Source organism: Bos indicus, chromosome 17 (genome assembly GCF_029378745.1).
Source record: "Bos indicus isolate NIAB-ARS_2022 breed Sahiwal x Tharparkar chromosome 17, NIAB-ARS_B.indTharparkar_mat_pri_1.0, whole genome shotgun sequence".
NCBI classification, from domain to species: domain Eukaryota; kingdom Metazoa; phylum Chordata; class Mammalia; order Artiodactyla; family Bovidae; genus Bos; species Bos indicus.
Window position 1 is genome coordinate 68,518,923 of NC_091776.1, and position 20,144 is coordinate 68,539,066.

Genomic DNA, 20,144 nt, shown 5'->3' on the forward strand with positions numbered 1-20,144 from the left:
GGGCGCTGGCTGACAGTTGGGAGGCTCAGGCCACGTCCGTCCCCTCTGGCAGTTTCCTTGAGGACAAGGGCCCAGCCCACACCACGCTGTCCTCAGCTCTCCTTCCCTCGCCTGCCCTCGCCACTGCCAGCCAGAACCCTTCTCCCCACCGCCCCCACGTCCTGCCAGGCCTCCTTCCAGCCCAGCGCGTCTCCACCCCTACAAAGCTCTCCTGTCCAGCCACCATCAGCAGTTGACAACTCCTCATGGGCTCCTGGCTTCTGCTCTGCCCTTAAGTTTGGCCTCCACACAGTGGCCAAAGCGCTGGCTCTTTAAGCTTCGTTTCTGCTTAAAAACCACTGTGCCAGGATGGAGAGCAAAGTCTCAGAGCCGGGGCCATGACCTCGCCAGCTCCCTGCCTCCTCAGTGCGAGTCCAGCCAGGAGTCTGGAGTGGGGTGGGACTACCTGGGTGGCACAGGGGGCGTCTGGGGCACCTCCAGGCTGATTGGGGTCAGGGAGGCAGCTGTGGAGGTGACAGGCTTCACTAGGAGCCACTGTCCTGCAGACCTTGAGTATTTTCTGCAGGATTTCAGTGCGCCTTGAAATCCCCAGGAACTTAATGGTGGTGAAATCAGCGGAAGCCTGTTCTTTGTTTCGTCTGGAATCTTACTGGGAGTCAGTTGCTGTATCAGAAGCGAAAGGTGCCTCTGGCCCATCAGTCATGGCACCCACACTGTGGTGCCACAGTGACTCTGCTGCCAACCCCTGGCAACGCCATGAGATTTGCCGGGGTGGGCGTGCCCAAGCCTTCACCACACTAAAATGAAGTGTTCTGTTCTCCTCCTTTTAAGTCTCCTTATGTGATGACAGCATCTTACCACTTCAGAAATTTTACAAGTAGGTAGACCTCATTCGTTAGAAAAGGAGGGGGTGCTATGAAGCACCTGTCATCAATCTGGGGCACTGGGTTGAGTGGCACTGAGAACCACTGACCAGTCACTAAACGGGGCTTCTGCCATTCTCTGGAAGGTGAGCACGCCCCCTAGGCTCCCCATTTTCGCCTTGCTGATTCTGACTTGGACTGAGCTCCAGTGACACCCGCTCTGGGAAACCTTCCCCAGGCCTCCACACCAGACCCAGCACCCTGTGCTCCCGCTGCTCCGAGCAACCCAGCTAGCCACTGAAAGGAACCTGCATGTCCGCCTCCCGCCTCCCACGGGGCCACGGCACTTACTGCTTTGGGAGCCACATAGGATCCCGACAAGGTGCCCACGCCACTGGTCAGGTCAAAGAGATCACTCAGGCCACTGCCCATGGGCGCTCCTAGGTTAGCTGGTACTGCTGCTGCTGGGGGTGCCACGAAGCTGGGGGCTCCGATCTAGAGGGAGGGGAAAGGGGTCAGAGGCAGGCACGCCAGGGGAAGTACGGCCGCCTGGCCCTTTAGAAGACGGGGGTTGGGCAAGAGGGCGTCCTGCAGGGCTGCCTTCAGGTCAACTCTAAGTTGCAGAAACAAGACAGAGTGAGGCGGGTGGAGAGGAGAGGCCGAGCCCTCCCGTGCCCTACAAGCCCCGAGAGGAAGAGCTGGGCACGCTCACAAACTGACAGCCCAAGGATAAAAGGGGTACTCAACACAGTGCTATGAGGGGGCCGTGCTCAGAGACCGGAGCACACCCCAGGATGTCAGAGAGGGCTTGTGGGGGCCTCCGGATGACAAAGTAACTTCATCGGAGGGTGGTGAGGGTGGGCCGACGGCCCTGACACCCCCCGCCCTGGGACGCCGGGCGGGTGATCGAGGAGCAGCAGGACAAAGGCTTGGTGGCATAGGGTTGAACCGTACCCCTTCAGGCTCATCCCCCATCTCCCAGCAGAAGCAGGCAGGGTGAAGAGAACAGGCAGCCACATGCAGAGGGAAAGCCAAGAAGAAGACACAGAGAGACAAGACAGGGAGGAAAGAGGCAGAAGGTTAATCACAGCTGTTCCACCCGACCCTATGGGGCCTGTGCGAGGCTGCAGCAGCCTAGGAGGGCCCCAGGTCTCTATGACGGGCAGCCCCCCCGCACCCCCAGCCCCACTCGATACCCTCGTCCTTCTGACCCTTCCCTGTGCTGTGGCCTTGGGGACCTGAGCCGGGCATGGCCAAGTGACAAGGGCCCAGGTGCCACCTCCACCTGGCTCTCCGGCTGCCTGAAGAATCCCAAGGAAACAGCAGGCCTTCTTACCACCGCCTTCACAAGGGAGGGGCTGTCCCACCCTCTCATGGGCCTCTCTCAGGCCTGCTGGGCAGCTACACCAATCGGTGCCACGTGTGGGGGAGCGGATGCAAGGGTGGCTCCCCCAGCCTTACAGGGCCAAGGTGACTCAGAGGGTAAGGGAGAACAGCCCCCAGGACTCTTGGGGTTCAGCAGCCTGGCAAGGGGCTAAATCCCGTGCCTGCCACTTAGGAGCTGTATGCGCTAGGCAGGACGGCCACCTGACCACTTTACGCCCCAGCTTCTCACTGATACGGGAGCTACATGATCCTTGGATGGCGTCTGGCAGAGAAGACGTTCCTGATCCCTCCCTGAAGACCACCATCAACCTCGTCCGGGGGCCCAGGACGTACCAGGCTGTCAAGGCCACCGCCAAGCAGGTCCACGGCGCCCATCTGCACCGCGGAGGCGGCCAGGGGCGGGCCGCTGACCGGAGGCCCGAGGTCCAGGTTGAGGAGGTCACCCAGCAGGTCGCCCTGCGTGGGGACGGCATCCAGCTGCTCTCCGGGGGGCGCTCCAGCTGGGGCCGTCTCTGGGCTCTCCGTGCTCTCGCTCCTGCCAGGACGTGGGGAGAGGCTCAGCAGGGCCAGAAGTGGTGCCGTCCTGGGGAGGCCAGACCCCATCTCCGGGATCCGCCCCCAGGAGAGGCACCGGGCCTCCTCACTGTCCCGGGAGCCTGTCTACACCCAACTTCCTCCCCTTCCCATGCCTGATCCATCTTGTTCTGGGCTAAGGAGAGGGAGCACCGTCTGTATTCCCCAACTCAGTCCACTTTAAAGTCCCGGAGAACAGGACAACCCAGGCCAGAAAGCCGTGGGAGCCGCGGGGGGAGCACCTGAGCAGAACGGGGCTCTGGAAGCGGGCAGAATTGGGTTGAGCCCAGCTCTGCTGCCTGCGCTCTTCACTAGGCTCTTAAGCGCTCTCTGCCTCTGGTCCCTGTCTCTTCAGGGAGGACTTCCCTCAGAGCTGTTGTCACCTAGGCCACACCATGTATGCAGTGAGCATTCACTAGGGTCGCTAGAATCGTAATTCTGCTCAGACTCAGGTGAGAGCACTGTGCTACTGAACCAGGGAAGTGGGCCAGTGACTGGCCCCCGGACTCACGAGGCGGTGCGGGGTGGCAGGCTCTTGTGCACGACGCCCCGGCCCCCCTCCACGAAGGCACTGGGCGGCTTGTGGTAGACAGAGGCCAGTGTGCCAATGTAGCAGATGAGCTCGTCCAGCAGCGTGGGCTCAATGAGGTCTGTCTCCTCGGAGATGAGCGGCTTCTCAGCCAGCACCACCTCCTTGGCAGCCACGGGGTCCGTGGAGAGCAGGCGCCAGTAGATGTAGCCACGGTCCCGCAGGTCTGGGTTGTCTGAGTCCTGGGAGGTGACGAGAAGGGCGTGAAACGCTGCGCACGTGGGTGATGGGGAGGGGAAGCCCACAACACGGGGTCACAGGGTCGCTAACTTGACTGCCTGAGTGCTGGTGGGAGCCTGCCCCTTTAGGCACAGAGCAGACACAGCCCAGCCCCCTGGTTTCCCCTCAGGCCAGCCTGCCCCTGCCTCTGCTCCCTGCCCTCTGTGGGAGGCTGGCTCAGCATCGCCCCCATCCCCGCCTGCCCTATCTGTCTGACTGAGCTCCCTGAGCTGGGGATTAGGGGCAGGACTCCCGGTCTGGCTCCCTGGGTGGACCAAGGGCTGCGATGGGCACTGCAGGGAGGCCACACCCACCTGCGTGGCCAAGCTGAGGACCTGCTGCACCAGCTCCTGGGTCTCTGTCGGCTTCTTCAGAAAGAGCTTCACGATAGCCGTCAGCAGCTGCAGCTGCACCTGAGGAGGACGGAGAGGAGGCGAGGGGGGAGGGTGAGCTCCGGGTGGGGACCACAGGGAACCAGAGGAGGACCTCAGAGACCGAAGGGGCGTTGAAAGGCCGAGAGCAGCTCTCCTGGGTCTGGGCTGGCCACGCAAACAGGCCAGGCGCAGTGGGGTGGCTGTGCTGAGTAGTCTGGACCTTGGCCCGAATGGTCAGGAGGACCTGGCCGTGGAGCTTTGCAGAGCCCCAGGCCGGCTGGGGACTGCTGCCCAGCGCTAGGGCCCCAGAAACCCATCAGGGCTCTGGGTCCACGACCTTCAGGAACTCAGCTCATGAGGGCAACACGTGTGCCTGGTGTGCTTACCAGAGACCACCTGCCAACGAGTGGACCAAGTGCCAGAGAAGCTGAGCGGACGGGGGCAAATGGGCCCGTGGAGCCTTCCTCCCGAGGTGGAACCCTGCCCGGCCCCCAGCAGCCCCACCTCCCGCCCGCCCTGTCTGCACCTGAGCATGCCTCCCGCACCCCCTCCCCACTCCCGCAGTTCCAGCCCCCCTCACCGGTGCCGCCCCACAGTGCTGGCAACACTTTGCAGCCACCTGGCCGCTCTGTGGAGTGCCCCTGAGGGCGGAGTTCGAGTCTGTCCCTGTTGCATCCCTGGCTATCGTTCACTCCAGAGTCTGGCAAGATATAGGCACTTAAGAGAAATTTGCCAGAAAAAAAACCAAAATTTGCTGACTAAAAGCACACCTCTGAAAGAACAGTTCTCCGCACACAGCCCTTCCTTAGCCCCATCCCATTTTGTCAGCCCTGGCACAGGAAGACAACCAGAGGCTCCCCAGATGGTGCCAGGGACGGGCCTGCAGCAGAAGGGCGGTGGTGGGGCTGGCAGCAGCTTCTGGGCCCATCCAAAGGCTGGCACTTATGGAAACAAGCGGCAGAGCTGCTGCTGCGCAGGGTGGGCGGATGCTGGGAGGAGTCCCTCCAGAGTCCCTACGATCTGGGGACACAGCGGCCAATGGCGGAGGAGCAGGCTGGCTGTCTCCAAGGCCAGAGGTGGCTGGGCACTGGCTTCCAGACCTGGCTCAAGTCCCTGGCCGGGTAGCTGGCAGAAGGCCACTCACCCTCAGCTGGTGAGGGAGAGTTGGGCCCACTTCAGGGGTTCTGGGGGCCCGGAAGACACAAGCCGTGGCGGCCAACTTGGAGCCAGACCGAGACAGCACTTCCTCTGAATGCTGACTTCATCACTTCCCAGCTGGTGACCCTGGACAAGTCACTTAACTGCTGAGGCTGCTTCCTCCTCTATAAAATGGATGCAGTGCCTCACAGGGTTGACGGGAAGTCAATGAGACAACAAACGGAAAGAACTGTGTCCTCTGCCCAAGGCACAGCAGCGGTCGTGGCTGTTGTCAACACCACAACCGCCACACACACCAGGTTCTCCCCAGCCCCGGGCTGCTGGCTGCTGGCGCTCATTCACCCCTGTCCGTCTGCTGTGCTCCCTGGACCAAGGCTGAGTCAGCTCCCTGCCTAGCTCCCCTCCCCCGACAACACACTGAGGCCCGAGTCAGCCTGCAGCTCAGGGCTGTTGTTCAGCTGCTAAGTCGTGTCTGACTCTCTGTGACCCCATGGACTGCAGCATACCAGGCTCCTCCATCCTTCACTATCTCCCAGAGTTTGCTCAAATTACAATCCATTGAGTTAGTGATGCTATCTAACCATTTCATCCTCTGTCGTCCCCTTCTTTTGCCCTCAATCTTTCCTAGCATCAGGGTCTTTTCCAATGAGTCGACTCTTTGCATCAGGTAGCCAAAGTATGGAGAAGGCAATGGCACCCCACTCTAGTACTTTTGCCTAGAAAATCCCATGGACGGAGGAGCCTGGTAGGCTGCAGTCCATGGGGTCACTAGAGTCAGACATGACTGAGAGACTTCACTTTCTTTTCACTTTCATGCATTGGAGAAGGAAATGGCAACCCACTCCAGTGTTCTTGCCTGGAGAATCCCAGGGACGGGGAAGCCTGGTGGGCTGCCATCTATGGGGTCGCACAGAGTCGGACACGACTGAAGTGACTTAGCAGCAACAGCAGCAAAGTATTGGATTTTCAGCATCAGTCTTTCCAATGAATATTCAGGGCTCATTTCCTTTAGGATTGACTAGTTTGATCTCCTTGCTGTCCAAGGGACTCTCAAGAGTCTTCTCCAACACCACAGTTCAAAAGCATCAATTCCTTGGCGTTTAGTCTTCATGATGGTCCAACTCTCACATCAGTATGTGACTACTGGAAAAACCATAGCTTTGACTATACGGACCTTTATTGGCAAAGTCATATCTCTGCTTTTTAATATGCTGTCTAGGTTTGTCATAGCTTTTCTTCCAAGGAGCTAGTGTCTTTGAATTTCATGGCTACAGTCACCATCTACAGTGATTTTGGAGCCCAAGAAAATAAAATCTGTCACTGTTTCCACTTTTTCCCCTTCTATTTGCCATGAAGTGATGAGACTAGATGCCATGATCTTAGTTTTTTGAATGCTGAGTTTCAAGCCAGCTTTTTTACTCTCCTTTTTCACCCTCACCAAGAGGCCCTTTAGCTCCTCTTCACTTTCTGCCATTAGAGTGGTGTCATCTGCATATCTGAAGTTGTTGATTATTTCTCCTGGCAGTCTTGATTCCAGCTTGTGATTCATCTAGACTAGCATTTCTCATGATGTACTCTGCATACAAGTTAAATAAGCAGGGTGACAGTACACAGCCTTGTCATACTCCTTTCCCAATTTTGAACCAGTCAGTTGTTCCACATCTAGGTCTAACTGTTACTTCTTGACTCACATACAGGTTTCTCAGGAGACAGCTAAGGTGGTCTGGTATTTCCGTCTCTTTAAGAATTTTCCACAGTTCGTTGTGATCCACACAAAGGCTTTAGTATAGTCAATGAAGCAGAATTAGATGTTTTTCTGGAAGTCCCTTGTTTTCTCCATGATCCAACAGATGTTGGCAGTTTGATCTCAGCCCCTCCCCTTCCCACAGCTGGAGAGGCTTAGGAGCCAGGACAAGGGGGGCTCAAAAAACAATCTAAAGTAAGTTCCCAAATCTCAAAGCACTAAGTAGTTTATAAAAGCTCTGAACTTGCTTCCCATGAGGCAAAGGAAGCAGGCAGTTTACACACACCAAGTCTGAGGATGCCCTAGGCTGGCCAGGAGACAAGGAGAGGGGCCCCCCCGCCCCCTACGATGGGAGTGTAAACCAGAACCGCCTCTGTGCCAGGGCAGTCCGGACCGGCAATGCACAGGCCCTCCTACCAGCATCATGCTCCTAAGAACCCGTCCTCCAGCTGTACCTGCAGACGAGCTTCCCACAGCTCGCTCCCAGCAGAGCTGTTTAAAAGAGCAGAAGGCTGGACACCTAAATACCAGTCAGGGACCCTGCTTAAACAGGGTCCTTCTGCATGAAGCTAGGAAGCTGTAAAAAGCTCTCACAATGTCATGGCTTTCAGACGTATTTTTAAGGAAAAAATACAACCTGCTGATCAGTTTGAATTTGCATGGTTTGTTGTAAGTAATATTTAAAAATAAGTGAGAAGGAAATATATAAACAGTTGGTCCTTGTGATTCACACAGGACACACCTGCAAATCTGTCTGCTTGCTAACACTTACTCATGACCCAGAAACCCATGCTTATGGCACCTTCACAGTCACTCACAGATGTGCAGAGCAGCGAACGCGTGCGTTGCCTGACGTACAAGCTCCTGGCTGAGGTCAAGTGAGGTGGTGCTTGGTTCTCATCGTAAATGTGCCACGTTGTCCACAGCTTGGGGCCTTTTGTTGGTGATTTTGCTGTTTACAAGGGGCCCACCCCACCCCAATATAGAGCTAGAGAGCTGTCTGGGGCTCCTAAGGGCAGGAACGCTGAGATATGCCTTTGGAGAAAATACATGTGTCAGATGAGCTTTGTTCAGATGTGAGTTACAGCTGCTGGCCATGAGTTCAATGCTAATGAATCAATGGAACATATTAAGCAAGGTGTCTTTAAACAGAAACACACGTAAAACGATGTTTATCTTGACCAGTAGATAAACGTGCAGTGACTGAAGGCGTGTAGAAACACGATTCTATTTCTTCTGGGAGCAAGGGTTTAGCTTACTAAATCAGAATTTGACTTTATGGAATGTTAAGTATCACAAGTGATAAAAATTGACTATTTTTTGTCTCTGTAGAGGAACTGGCTGGTGTGTTCCTAAACTCGTTCTCTCTGGAAGCAAACCCATCCACCCTCCCCCCAGAAACCAATGAGTAACATGGTGCTTTCCGGGAGGAGAACTCAAGGCCAGGAGAGTGGCAGGAAACAGGATTTTCACTACATATCCTTTCGTGTCTTTTAGGTTTTGACCTGAGTCAATGTAGCACCTATCCAACCATAAATACTAAAGTAAAACAAAGTCAGGACTTCCGTGGTGGTACAGTGGATAAGAATCCACCTGCCGACGCAGGGGACAAAGGTTTGATCCCTGCTCCAGGAAGATCCCAAAGCCCCGGGGCAACCAACCTCACACCTCACAACAAGAGAAGCCAGTGCAATGGGGAACCTGCACCCCACAACAAGAGAAGCCAGCGCAATGGGGAGCCCATGCCCCAAAACAAGAGAAGCCAGTGCAATGGGGAGCCCATGCCCCAAAACAAGAGAAGCCAGTGCAATGGGGAGCCTGCACCCCACAACAAGAGAAGCCAGCGCAATGGGGAGCCCATGCCCCAAAACAAGAGAAGCCAGTGCAATGGGGAGCCCACACACCGCAGCTGGAAAGTAGCCCCAGACTACTGCACTAGAGAAACCTGCATGCAGCCATGAAGATCCAGCAGAGCCAAAAATAAATTAAAAACAACAACAAAACCAGAAACGTCTGCAGCCTTCAGAGTCCTCCGCCACAGATTGTCCTCAGGAGCGCCCCTTAGGCACCACAGTGAGGGACGAAAGGGACCATGCCTGTCTCCCGTTCACCTCTCACATGAACGTCCACACGGTGAGGGTGGTGTTAGGAGGGCAGGGCCCTGAGGCCCGTAGGGGCGCCTCACCTGGGTGCTCTCGTCATGGAAGCCCTCCAGGAAGCTCTCCAGTAGCTCATCCGCGTTGTCTATCCGCTCGGCGTACTCGCCCACAATCCAGATCATGGCGGCTCGCGCCTCGGGCTCGTCCAGGGAATCTAGGTTCTCGCACAGCGTGGCAATCACACTCTCGTACCTGGAGATCAGGGCGCAGTGGTATGTGAGCACCGAGGGTGCCCGGGCCGCCCATGAGGGGCAAGAGACACGGGCAGCTACTCTACGAAGAGCCCGAGAGGCTGGTGGGAAGAGGATACCGAGCTTTGTCCTTTCCACCTTGGTTCCTGTTTAGGCCTGGGGCGCAGAGCAGCAGGGAAGTGAGGAAGAGGGAGCGCTCCCCGTGCTCCTCCTCCCTCCCCCTCGGCCCCAGAACTGCAGCGCCCTGACAGGCAGGAGCAGTGGCCACGCACTTGTTGGGGTACTTGCGGAAGATGTCCTTGATGACCACGATGGCCTCCTGAACCACGTAGTTGACCTTGGTCTGGATGAGGTCGAGCAGCGTGCTCACGCAGCGCTCGGCGGATTGCTGTGTAGGGAGAGGAGAGCATGGGCCAGGCCTCCCCACACCCCCTAACTCCAACACACTATGTTAGACTGTGGGAGTGACTCCTCACTGCCATCAGAGGCATCAAAGGGGAAATGTCTTGAGAGGCTGGGCTCAAGGGACCCCTTGGCCTCCAGGGACCCGTTTAAGGAGAGTCAGGTCAGCAGCCCAAGAACATCTCCAGAGGCAGAGAACATGAGGGATGAAGGGCCAGGACACAGCGGTCTCAGTGACCCTTGAAAATATGGAAAAAAGGGCACACAGACGGTTGAATTGTGAAACTGGCCAAAACATTCAGCAGGCAGAGCCCCCTGCCCCAAGGTCCATGAAGTGAAAGCTAAGTCTGCTGGGGCCACCATCAGCTTGGGCTGCCCCACCCTCTGCGCTAACGCTGCAGGAGATCCCATGATGATGATGGGCTGATTTCACCTGCAGCAACTCAGAGGCCCAAGGAAGATTACAGATGAGGAGGAGCCAAATCTGTACCATGGGGGCCTGCAGGGCTCCAGCTGTGACCCTCAGGCCCTGCCAGGTCGTGAAAAGCTGACAGATTCTGTTTGAATCAGACTTGTCTCCCGGTTTCGGACCCCTTGCCCTTCCTCCTTCCTCCCACCCAGGACGGTCTCAGAGGCTCACCTCCACCTTGATGGCACAACGGCCGATGGCTCGCACAGCCTTCCGTACAAAGTCCACGTCCACCTCGGTTGCGTACTCTTTCAGCTCCGCCAACACCTGGGTCCCAGACAGAGGAGATGGAGTTGGGGGGATCTGGCAGGGCGCTGTCCCGGAACACCCCTGGGCTTGGGGTGCGCACAGACACGAGCCCGATGGGATCCTGCCTCCCGTTCAAGGTGCGAGTCCTGAGGGAGGGAGGGAGCTCTCGGGTGCCCCAAGAGGAAACCAGGAAGGATGACCTGTCAGGGCTGGACAAGCCTTGTTGCGGGTGATCTAGCTAACGCATCCACTTTGATGGGCAGATAATAAGTGACAACAGAAAGAACAGGCTCCTTAATCACAAAAGTACCCGATAACATTCATGGAGAGCTTTCTTATGAAGCCCAGGGCCCAGACACCACCCTCTGCCGACCTGGGCGATGTTGGCCTGGGAGGCCAGGCGGATCATGATGTCCAGCTTCTCCAGCTTCACATAGATGGGGTCGTTGTACTTCACGAAGAACACCTTCATCTCGTGCTTCAGGACCTCAGGCCTGGGGGTGGGCGAGGGCGCCCAAAGAGCAAACAGCGGGTCAGGGTTCTCTCACATCTGCTGGGACATTTCTGGGGTCAGACGTGGAGCCTGACATCCATGAAGCCAGTGACTCCTGTGGCCACACGCTCCTGTGCAGGGGCCCTGCCCAGCGCCTGCGTGTCCAACCACATCCCAGGAAGGGAAGCAAGAAACACTTCACATTCAGGAGGTCACAGGCACCCGGCGACGGGCTTGTAAGTCAGGCCTCAGTTTCAGTTCTAGCTAGTGACCTCAGGCCCGCCTTCTCACTCATGAGACGGGGTGCATTCTGTCAGAAATGTTACCGTCGCAGGCCTGCGCTGCTAGTCCTAGAGAGGCCTGGTGTCTGGGAACCTGGCTCTCGAGAGTGCCCCCACTGTTCCCGAGTAGGACACAGGGGGTTGACTGCCTTAACTGACAGGGGAGGGAGCTCAAGAGGCCAGCGCGAGGACTCCTCCAGACGCCACCTGGCCTTCTCCCTACGGTCCAGCTGTAGAGCCCCACCAGGCCGATAAACCACAGCTATGGGGCCGATACACCACCTCCTGTGAGTCCTTCTAGTGAATCTCTGAATGCATGTGTGGGGGTCCTGGGGACCCCGACCTGGACACCTACAAGAGAGGTAGATGCCAAGCGCCTGGCATGATGCATGCCTGCCTCAGAGAAGGCACTCGTTGTCAGAAGTGTCTACGCCCCTCCCTCAACCGGCGCCCCCCCGCCTCCTTTTCCCAGCTGTGGGAACCTGATGGGGAGCGGCCTGCCCTGGGCCACACGCCGAGTGCTAATCGGGGAGCGAGCGAGATGAGAGTCACCACCCCTCCCTGGCTCCCACTTCCATGGCCTTTCCAAAACAGAGAGGAGGAACAGAACGGTGAAGAGGGGAGAAGACACAGCGGGAGAGCTGGGCAGGCTGTGGTGGGGTGGGAGGGCTCCTGGCGAAGCAGGGGCCTTGGTCGTGCTGGGGGGTGGGGGGCAGTGGGGTCCTGCACTGGACGGCTGGAGAGGTGGTTTCCGCCACCAGGACTCGGCACTAGCTGCCCAGCGCACGTGGGGCCTGGGTCTGGTCGTGCCTCAGTATCAGGCTCAGCACCTTGGGAGCTTGGCTTGTTAAATAAAACCCGCACAGGGAGCCCCTCCTGCTGATCGGGCTGCACAGGCCATGACACCTCACCCGCCCCACCCTGCAACTACGACTCTCGTCTCATTCTCTCCTTAGACACTCAGACAGCTTTCCCAAATTTACCTCCCAAACCTCTACAAATGTCCCAACTCCCCTGACGCTTCTGGGACCTGAGGCGCGTGCTCAGAACCAGACTGAGGCTACAAGGACAGGGAGCCTGTGCAGTCTTCCGAGAGAGAACGTGCACGAGAGGTGCTTGTTCTGCCCGCGAATTAGCTGCTGATGGACCTGTTTGACCAGAGAGGCTGGAAGCTGAACTGCAGAATCTGCCCTGCCCCACCCCCAGCACGGAGCTGCCGGGCCCCTCCCAGGATGGTTCATGGCTTGCTCGCCCCAGCCACCCCGGGGCCTTCCCTTAGGAGCAGCGGCTCACTGCTGTGGTCATCCCTGCGGGGTGGAGAGAAACGGGTGCTCTGCACTCTGAGCGGCCCTGAGGCTGATGTAGAGTCCATGTCGCCCTCCAGCCTCCAGAGCTTGGACTCCTTCCCCGGGAAAAACACTCGCACACACACCACCCTACACCCTGCTTCAGGAGGGCTGTGGGGACTCAGACCAGCCACTGTCCATGGTTAAGAAGTGCGCTAGCCTCTACCTGCCCAGGCTAAGCCAAGGCTTCTCAGCCTCTCACTGCTGGCGTTCTGGGGGGACGGAGGGAGCACTCCTGTGCACCAGAGGCTGTGAAGCAGCCTCCCCGCTTCCACCCCTAGATGCCAGCAGCAGTAGCCCCCATGATGACAACCAAGAATGTCTCCAGACGCTGCCAAATGTCCCCTGTGGGACAAAGATACCAGTGGCTAAGAATCCCTGGCTTAAGCTGTTGCGAGGCCCTATCCGCGGCAGGTCGGTTTCCCTTCGGAGCCCTGTTCTCAGCAGAGGCCACCCCTCCCAGCCCTGGCGCACGCAGTGCCCGCGCGCAGCAGCACCGCTACCTTTTCTGCACGATGAGGTTGATGTTTCGCAGGGCCACATACTGCAGCTCGGGCTCGGCCGACAGCAGCGTGACCAGGGGCGGCGCCAGCTTCTTGAGCAGCGTGCCGTAGTAGTCTAGGTCCTTGGACAGCATCTCCATGAACTTCATCAGCACCTTCACAGCCGACAGCACCACGGCAGAGTTGGCGTGGGACAGCCTGGGGGTGACCCGCTCACAGATGCTGTGGTCCGTTCCAAGGGGGGCAAGCAGGAGAGACAAATGGGGGAAGCACCCTGTTTTTAGTTATCAAGATAACATGTCTTCTGTAGGAGGGAGATCTAGATGCCGGTCCTCTTTCCTGTAGGTCAAAACCACTTGGAGCCTCAGTTTCCTCATCTGAAACATGGGAGAGGATGATGCCAGCAGCACATGGTTGCTGGAAGCTTAACTGAGACATGCGTGTCCAGCACTGAGCACAGTGCCTGGCAGTCAGTAAATACCGGAGAAATGTCAACTCCCTGCCTTCTGTTGTGAGGGCTCTCAAAGCGGGAAGGGGACCATGCTGGTTAGCACCAAGAGTTGGGGGAGATCTGGCTGGGAGACCTGTGACCTCCTCCACCTCCCTGGGAACCAGAGACAATGATGAAGCTGCTTTAAAGATGATCACGCGCGGGGGAAGCACCCAGCAGAACCCTAGGCTCCCAGTAGGAGTCAATGAACGGTGGCTCTCACGCTACCCACCTCCTGCCTCAGCCTGCAGTGACCAAAGTCTCGTCAGCGGCCTAAGCAGGCCCTGGGTTCTGTTCTGTGCCCTCAGTGGGCAGTGCGCTGACTGCCTGAAGCAACACCACTTCCAGCCTGGCTCTGTGTCTGAGGACGGTCTGTGGGGCGAGGCCCTGGAGAAAGGCCCACCGGAGGCCTGTGGCCTGGCTTCTGGGAGCCCCCGCCCTAGGGACCTGGCCTGGCGAGGTCTCCCAGCCCCAGGACCCCTCACCTCTGGGCCTCCCGGTCGTCTTTGGGCGTGTAGTTGGCCAGGCAGTCCAGGATGAAGATCTGGCCCCACTCAGTGCACTCGTTCAGGGCTGTGAGCAGCTTGTTGATGGACTGTGGGTTCAGGTCGAGCAGGTTGCTGCTGGGGTGAGACTCGGCGATCTCCGAGAGGGCGGCCACCGCGTTCGCCACCACCTGTTGGGAGGGTGGAGGAGGCAGAGGCTAGGGCGCTACCCACAGGCCAGGGCAGCAGGCAGCTCATGACGGTGGCCAGTCAGAGCGCAAACATCCTGAAAGGGGTATGACCCGAAGGGCAGGGTCAGGAGCACCGAGACCCACTGCAGGCACCCGCTCCACTGACTCCTCTGTGAGCTGAAACTAAGCGTACCCACCATTAAAGAAAACCACGACAAGAGAGAGCGGCTCCGAGTTCCTGGCGAGAGAAAGCTACCTAACGCAGAGTCACCCTCTACCAGCCACAGCAGCTCGCGGGGGGCTTGACAACCATGTCTCTCAGAGCCAGAAGCTTCCTGCGGAGCCCCTCGGGGTGGTGGGCACAGCAGGGTCCAGGTGAAGCTCCAGGCCTGTAACCCTTTCCTCCACGAGGGCAGCTGTTCCTACAGCGGGGCTGCGCGGTTTTCAACTCTCCCCTGACCACGCAGTGCTCCACGGCATCCCTGTACTGGCCCCGGGCGCCCACCTGCGATGGGCATCTCAGAGGGACACAGAACGAGATGTCTGGGGGGGCAGGTCATACGTTCCATTTTAGATACGGCCCCACTGTTCTCCAAACTGCTGCCGTCGCCATGAGGAGCCAGCTCCCCTCCCAGACGTGCCCAATGCCCAGTGCGCCAGGCTACGCTACTTCCAGGGTGAGCCTCTACAGCCCTGCGAGAAGTGGTGAAGGGGGCGCCCCTCCCGGTCAGAGCGCTCTGATGTCTTGGTGAGAAGACAGTGATGATGACACAGCCGCTGTGCGCCGAGCTATGCCAGGCACACCGCCTTCCACACTCCCGGCAGCCGCGCAGCTCCTTAGAGAGGCTGCACAGAGAAGCTCACTCCAAAGATGGTGCCCAAACCACTGCGGGTAGGAGAGCAGCTAGCCCACCTGCACGGCTCTGCCTGCCCAGACCCGGAGCTGCCTGGTGGAGGACCAAAGCTCAGGGTTTCCCAAGCAATCCTGAGGGTGGCAAAGGTGGCACAGCGGGCGGTAGAGACTCACCATGGGGTTAGAGTCAGAGATGAGGTCTTTGAGCGTGTCCAGGAAGCCCTGGTCCTCTACCAGCTGGGCGTTGATGTCGTGGAGCTTGGCCACGCACACGGCCGCCGTCTTGCGCACGTAGGGGTCCTCGTCCTTCAGGCACTTCCGGAGTGGCTCGCACAGGTACTCTGTGATCTTGTCAACGCGGATGCAGCCCATGGTCCGTACCGCCAGGGCCCGGATCAGGGGGTTGGGGTCCTCACAGTCCTGAGGGGAACCGGCCATTGGCCAGGGGCAGGGGCGGGTTGAGCAACACCAGATGGCTGCTGCGGGGTCTCCCCCTGACTGTGGCCAACAGCACCGAAACAAAGGGTATGTGTGGGCACCTGGGCTTCCCCGGTGGCTTAGGTAAAGAATCCACCTGACAATGCAGGAGACACAAGAGATACCAGTTCAATCCCTAGGTCAGGAAAATCCCCTGGAGAAGGAAGTGGCAACCCACTCGAGTATTCTTGCCTGGGAAACCCCATGGACAGAGGAGGCTGCCAGGCCACAGTCTATGGGGTCACAAAGAGTTGAACACAACTGAGCGACTAACACACCCCCACACAGAGGCGCCTCGCATTTGCCAGATACCAGGCTTTGCAGGGTTCCCTCTGATACTCAGAGCAGACAGGCAATACTGTTCCCTTTTCACAGGTGAGGGAACTGAGGCTCTCAGGAGCTCAGCTGGTCACAGAGCAGAGCCATAATCTGAGCTGCATCTACCCAGCACCACAACCCTGTTTTCCTACTGGGACAAAGAACCCCATTCACCCACGTGTGGGTGTCAACCGGGCTGGGAGCTGAGGTTTTAAAGGTGCACAGGGCTAACAATGTGAGTCCCTGCTTATCCTCCACTTGGAGGACAGGACATGCAGGAAGGCGTGAAGTCTAGAAGCGCAGCAAGACGCCCTCAGACACATGCTGCCTTCTGAGCCTGCAAATGACACAGGGCCAGGGGGACCCGCAGGCCCGGAGAGACCTCACGGGGAATGGGTTAGCAGGCTCTATGGCATCTGATTTTCTGGAGACAGTGGGAGCCCTCCACTGGAGGAAGAGCCCCCAGGCGGGGAGTCAGATGGGTGGAAAGGAGCCTCCGTGTTTCTACCCAGGGCAGCGGCGCCACACCCAGGGAGCCTGCGCGGTGAGCAGCCCCCCAGCCCCACCCAGCTCCTCCGCACCTTCACGAAGGTGTTGACGGCCATGATGGCCATGTCGGGCTGACTCTTGGCATAGTTCATCAGGTACAGGTACACCAGCTTCTTCAGCTCCAGGTTGTCTGTCTGCATACAGTTCACCACGTCGGGGAAGAGGGCACTGGAAGGTCAAGCCGCGTCAGTGTGGGGAAGCCCAGAGAAAAGAAGAGGAGGACTCTTCGGGCAGCTGATGGGGGCTGGGGAGGAGGGGGCGTGCAAAGCGGGCAGGAAATGTTAACAGGACTTCCCAGTAAAGGCCGGGCACCAGCTCCGTCACCCTGAGCATCTGTTGGTAGAAACGGAATTACAAAGGGCGATTTTAAAAGCCAAAAAGTCCTTGTTCTTTTCACAAGGCTCATAGATGGGCTCTGGAGTCCATCAGACTTGGCTCAAAGCCAGCTCTGCCTCTTGCTGGCTGTATCAAGCTGGGAAATTTTCTGTATCCCGTTTCGATTTTCTCATTTGCGAGAAAGAGAAATAACAAACCCCATTTTGCAGGGCCCTGTTATAACTGAAAGAGACAACTTACTTAAGGGCGTCTAGTCCTCGGCACTAAGAAGGCGCTACAGAAATGGAAACAGTCGTTTTTCCTTCTCTGATACTTGACGTGGCCACTTGTATCAGGCTGCTGGCTGCAGAAGGCTTAGGGGAGCAGGGCGGGGCTGGACCATGGACACTACAGGGCACTCACGCACAGGGCTCACACCGCAAGCCAGGCCTGGTGCTCAGGGCTTTTCATATGATCTCCTTTAAGGGCCCTGAGAAGCCTGTAGATTATCCCCATTTTATAGAAGACAAAGCTGAGGCTCACAAATGACAAAGAACTGCCTAAGGTGCCAGGTCTGAGTCCAAAGCCTGTGCTCATGAGTGCTAATATACTGGGCAGAACCCTTCCCGACATGGCACCCACAGTCTCAGGGTCACAGGCTCCTTGAGATGTGAAACATAGTTAGTGGTCGGTTTTCTGTCTCTGAAATTATCACCTCCTCTTCTCAATTTTTGTGACTTAATGGGCAAAGACATGGGAACGAAAGTGAGTTTCCTGAGCCTGGACTGATGCGTCACCCTGGAAGATGCCAGGCCAGGAAGGGGGGAGCTGAGAGCCCACCTCGCTCTCCTGGGCTGTCACACCAGCAGAGGCTCATCGGAGACAGAGGACAAAGGTGCCTCCTCTGTGGCAGGCAGGGGCTCTAACTGAAGGAGAGACGTGGTCCTGGGAGGAATGTGCCTTGGAAGGAGGCCTGGCTTCCCAGCAGACACGGACCCCTCTGCCACTCTGTCCTCCACAGGTTTCTCTGCAGAACTGTTTCTCCTGAGACACTGTCAGGAGGTCCCATGCTGAGTGTGGCGATGGGACAGGGCAATCCCCGGAGAAGCCTGGAGTAGTGGGGTCCTGCTGAGGGATCTTAATGGGGAGCCGCTCCTTGTTGGCATCCAGGCCTACCAGGCATGGGCTGGAGACCACAAGTGCACAGCAGAGAGGAAATGGAGGAAAGCGCCTGGCTCTGGATCTTAGAAGGGCTGGATGTGAGTCTGCTTCCACCATTACCCAGGCTGCCCACGTGACCACTGGGCACTCATTGTTTCTGGTTTCTTTGGCAGGAAAACCTCCTTACCTACAGAATACAAGGGACTGCCAGGAAGACACCTGAGCATGCTCTCCGACCCTCAGACACTCTCCAGTGCTAAGCGTCATGAAGCCTCACCCGCCCCTGAGGGCCTGCCAGCGTGGTGGGAGGGGACGCACAAGTGCACGTAAGGCGAGGGCAGTCTAGGGAACTCCACCAAGGCCCAGGAGTCAGGACTCGTGCTCTCACTGCCAGGGGCCTGGGTTCAATCCCTGGTGAGGGAATCAAGATCCCAGAAACCAGGCAGTGAGGCCAAAAAACCAGTAATAAAAAGAAGAACGTCTAGAATTTAGAATTAGTGACGGGAACACAGCAAGTGCTGCGTATTCAGGGCAGTGGGCTGGCGTCATGAGGGCGGTGGCAGGGTAAATGGAAAACAGGAAGGGACATTCCAGGCTGGGAAGACCGTGAACAGAGGCGCAGCCACAAGTCTACATGTGACCTGCTCCGGCAAGACGCACACGGCAGAGCAGACCTGAACAAGCCCGCCCTGTGGTGGGCTTTCCCTGCGCCGTGTTTATCTCGTTGGTGCAGGATCTGAGGTCCCCGGCCACGGGTGGAACCTGGACCCGTGGCAGTGAAAGCCCTGAGTCTTAACCACGGGGCTGCCAGGGAACTTCCTCATCTGGCAATCTAAAACAGGGGGAGGTAAAATGAAAAATCCAGATTCCCCATTCTTTTAGAAGACCTGGCCCCACCGGGGTCCTCTCCCCAGCAGCAGTGTCCTCCGGAGCTCCTGACGGGGACGCACCACATTCACTTCGCTGTCCGCTGCCTTCTCAACCCAGCCCACTTCACTTACTCCATGACTGCCTGACCCCGTCAGCATCTGAGCACGTGACCCCTCTGCAAACAAAACCTTCTGTCTGGAAAGGAGGTTTGTGAAGGGAACGACACGAGGGCAGACACGGGTTCCTAGGGATGCCTAAAAGCGGGGATCTGAACCGGGCCCAGGCTCGACAACCTCCCTCTTCCGGTGCCCCCAGCCGCAGCTGGCCCGCCCCTGCACACCTGACGTCTTTGCCCACGGTCATGGACGCGATCACTTTCTTCACCGCTTCCTTCTTCTTCTCCTTCTTGTCACTGTTCAGTTCTGCCTTCAGCTCAAAGATTTCTCCTAAAAAAGGAGGCAGTGTGAGTGACCCATTTCCACCTGCCAGGCAGCGATGCCCAGTCCCCACCCGCCAGAAGAACAGAAAGAAGGCAGGGAAGACACTCTGTGCTGCCCGCTGAGGGCAATTCTGGGTCCTGGGCTTGGTGGGGCAGGCAGCAGAGGACGGAAGCCTGGAGGTCACGCTGAACTGAGGGGAGAGGAACTGTGGAAGCTATGGAGACAAGAACAGTGCGGACAGGTCCTGTTCAGCTAGACAGCTAAAAAACACACAGAGGGAGGCAGGGTTCTCCTCAGCCACCGCACCCAGCGCGGGATGGAACCTGGGGACGTGAGGTTTGAGGGGGGAGGGCAGGATCTGATCAATTCCCACACATGGCTTTTCCTGTTTTCCTAGAGCCTCGAGTTAAAAGAGCTCACTCAGGGTTTCACTTCCTGAGCCACAAGTGGTGGCTCAGATCTGAAAATGGGGATTCAGCTGGCCCACAAGGGCTCCGGGGCTTGATAAAGTGTTCTTAAGAACTTGAGGATCGGAAAAAAGCAGACGAGGAAGCAGGCCGGTTCAGGGCCCTGTTGTGGGCAGGGAGGCAGGCCCCTGACAGCCCTAGGGACAGGGTAAGGGGCAGCCGGCAGAGTGAGACAGGCCTCCTGCCCTCAAGACAGCTGCAGCCTGCCTTCCCGAGCCTTCTTCTAAGCTAGGAGCCTCTGTAACTTATTCCCATGCCTTTCCTCATTTCACCCTCACAATAGTGCCATACTTCCCCTCCTTTGCAGATGAACAAATGGAGAACAGAAGAGGTTCGGGAACTAGACAAGGGACACAGCCGTGAGAAGGAAGGCCAAGATTCAAAACCAGGTTTGCCAGCTCCAGAGTCTGCGTGCTCTGGCCGACCCAGGACATTCGCCCTGCTTCTCTGAACGCGTTTCCTTGTCTGCGCACTCAGCCTCGCCTGGGCCTTGAAGTTTCTCCTGTAACAGTGGCGAAACACTCAGCTC

At 57.7% G+C, this 20,144-nt stretch overlaps 1 protein-coding gene across 3 annotated transcripts in view; it reads right to left on the reverse strand.

The window, feature by feature from the left end:
- Positions 1 to 20,144, reverse strand: part of AP1B1 (adaptor related protein complex 1 subunit beta 1) — a 48,211-nt gene that overhangs the window by 7,872 nt on the left and 20,195 nt on the right. For 2 of the 3 annotated variants that reach the window (XM_070769791.1, XM_070769792.1), the window contains exons 3-16: positions 19,049 to 19,154; positions 16,395 to 16,530; positions 15,193 to 15,438; positions 13,975 to 14,165; positions 13,000 to 13,221; positions 10,750 to 10,870; positions 10,299 to 10,394; positions 9,529 to 9,644; positions 9,092 to 9,257; positions 3,945 to 4,043; positions 3,334 to 3,593; positions 2,583 to 2,784; positions 1,818 to 1,838; positions 1,215 to 1,358 (exon numbers count right to left, since the gene is read on the reverse strand). In XM_070769791.1, the coding sequence (XP_070625892.1) occupies positions 1,215 to 1,358; positions 1,818 to 1,838; positions 2,583 to 2,784; positions 3,334 to 3,593; positions 3,945 to 4,043; positions 9,092 to 9,257; positions 9,529 to 9,644; positions 10,299 to 10,394; positions 10,750 to 10,870; positions 13,000 to 13,221; positions 13,975 to 14,165; positions 15,193 to 15,438; positions 16,395 to 16,530; positions 19,049 to 19,154 (2,126 nt within the window). The remainder of the gene's footprint in view (positions 1 to 1,214; positions 1,359 to 1,817; positions 1,839 to 2,582; positions 2,785 to 3,333; positions 3,594 to 3,944; positions 4,044 to 9,091; positions 9,258 to 9,528; positions 9,645 to 10,298; positions 10,395 to 10,749; positions 10,871 to 12,999; positions 13,222 to 13,974; positions 14,166 to 15,192; positions 15,439 to 16,394; positions 16,531 to 19,048; positions 19,155 to 20,144) is intronic. The other variant, XM_070769793.1, reaches the window with a different exon arrangement.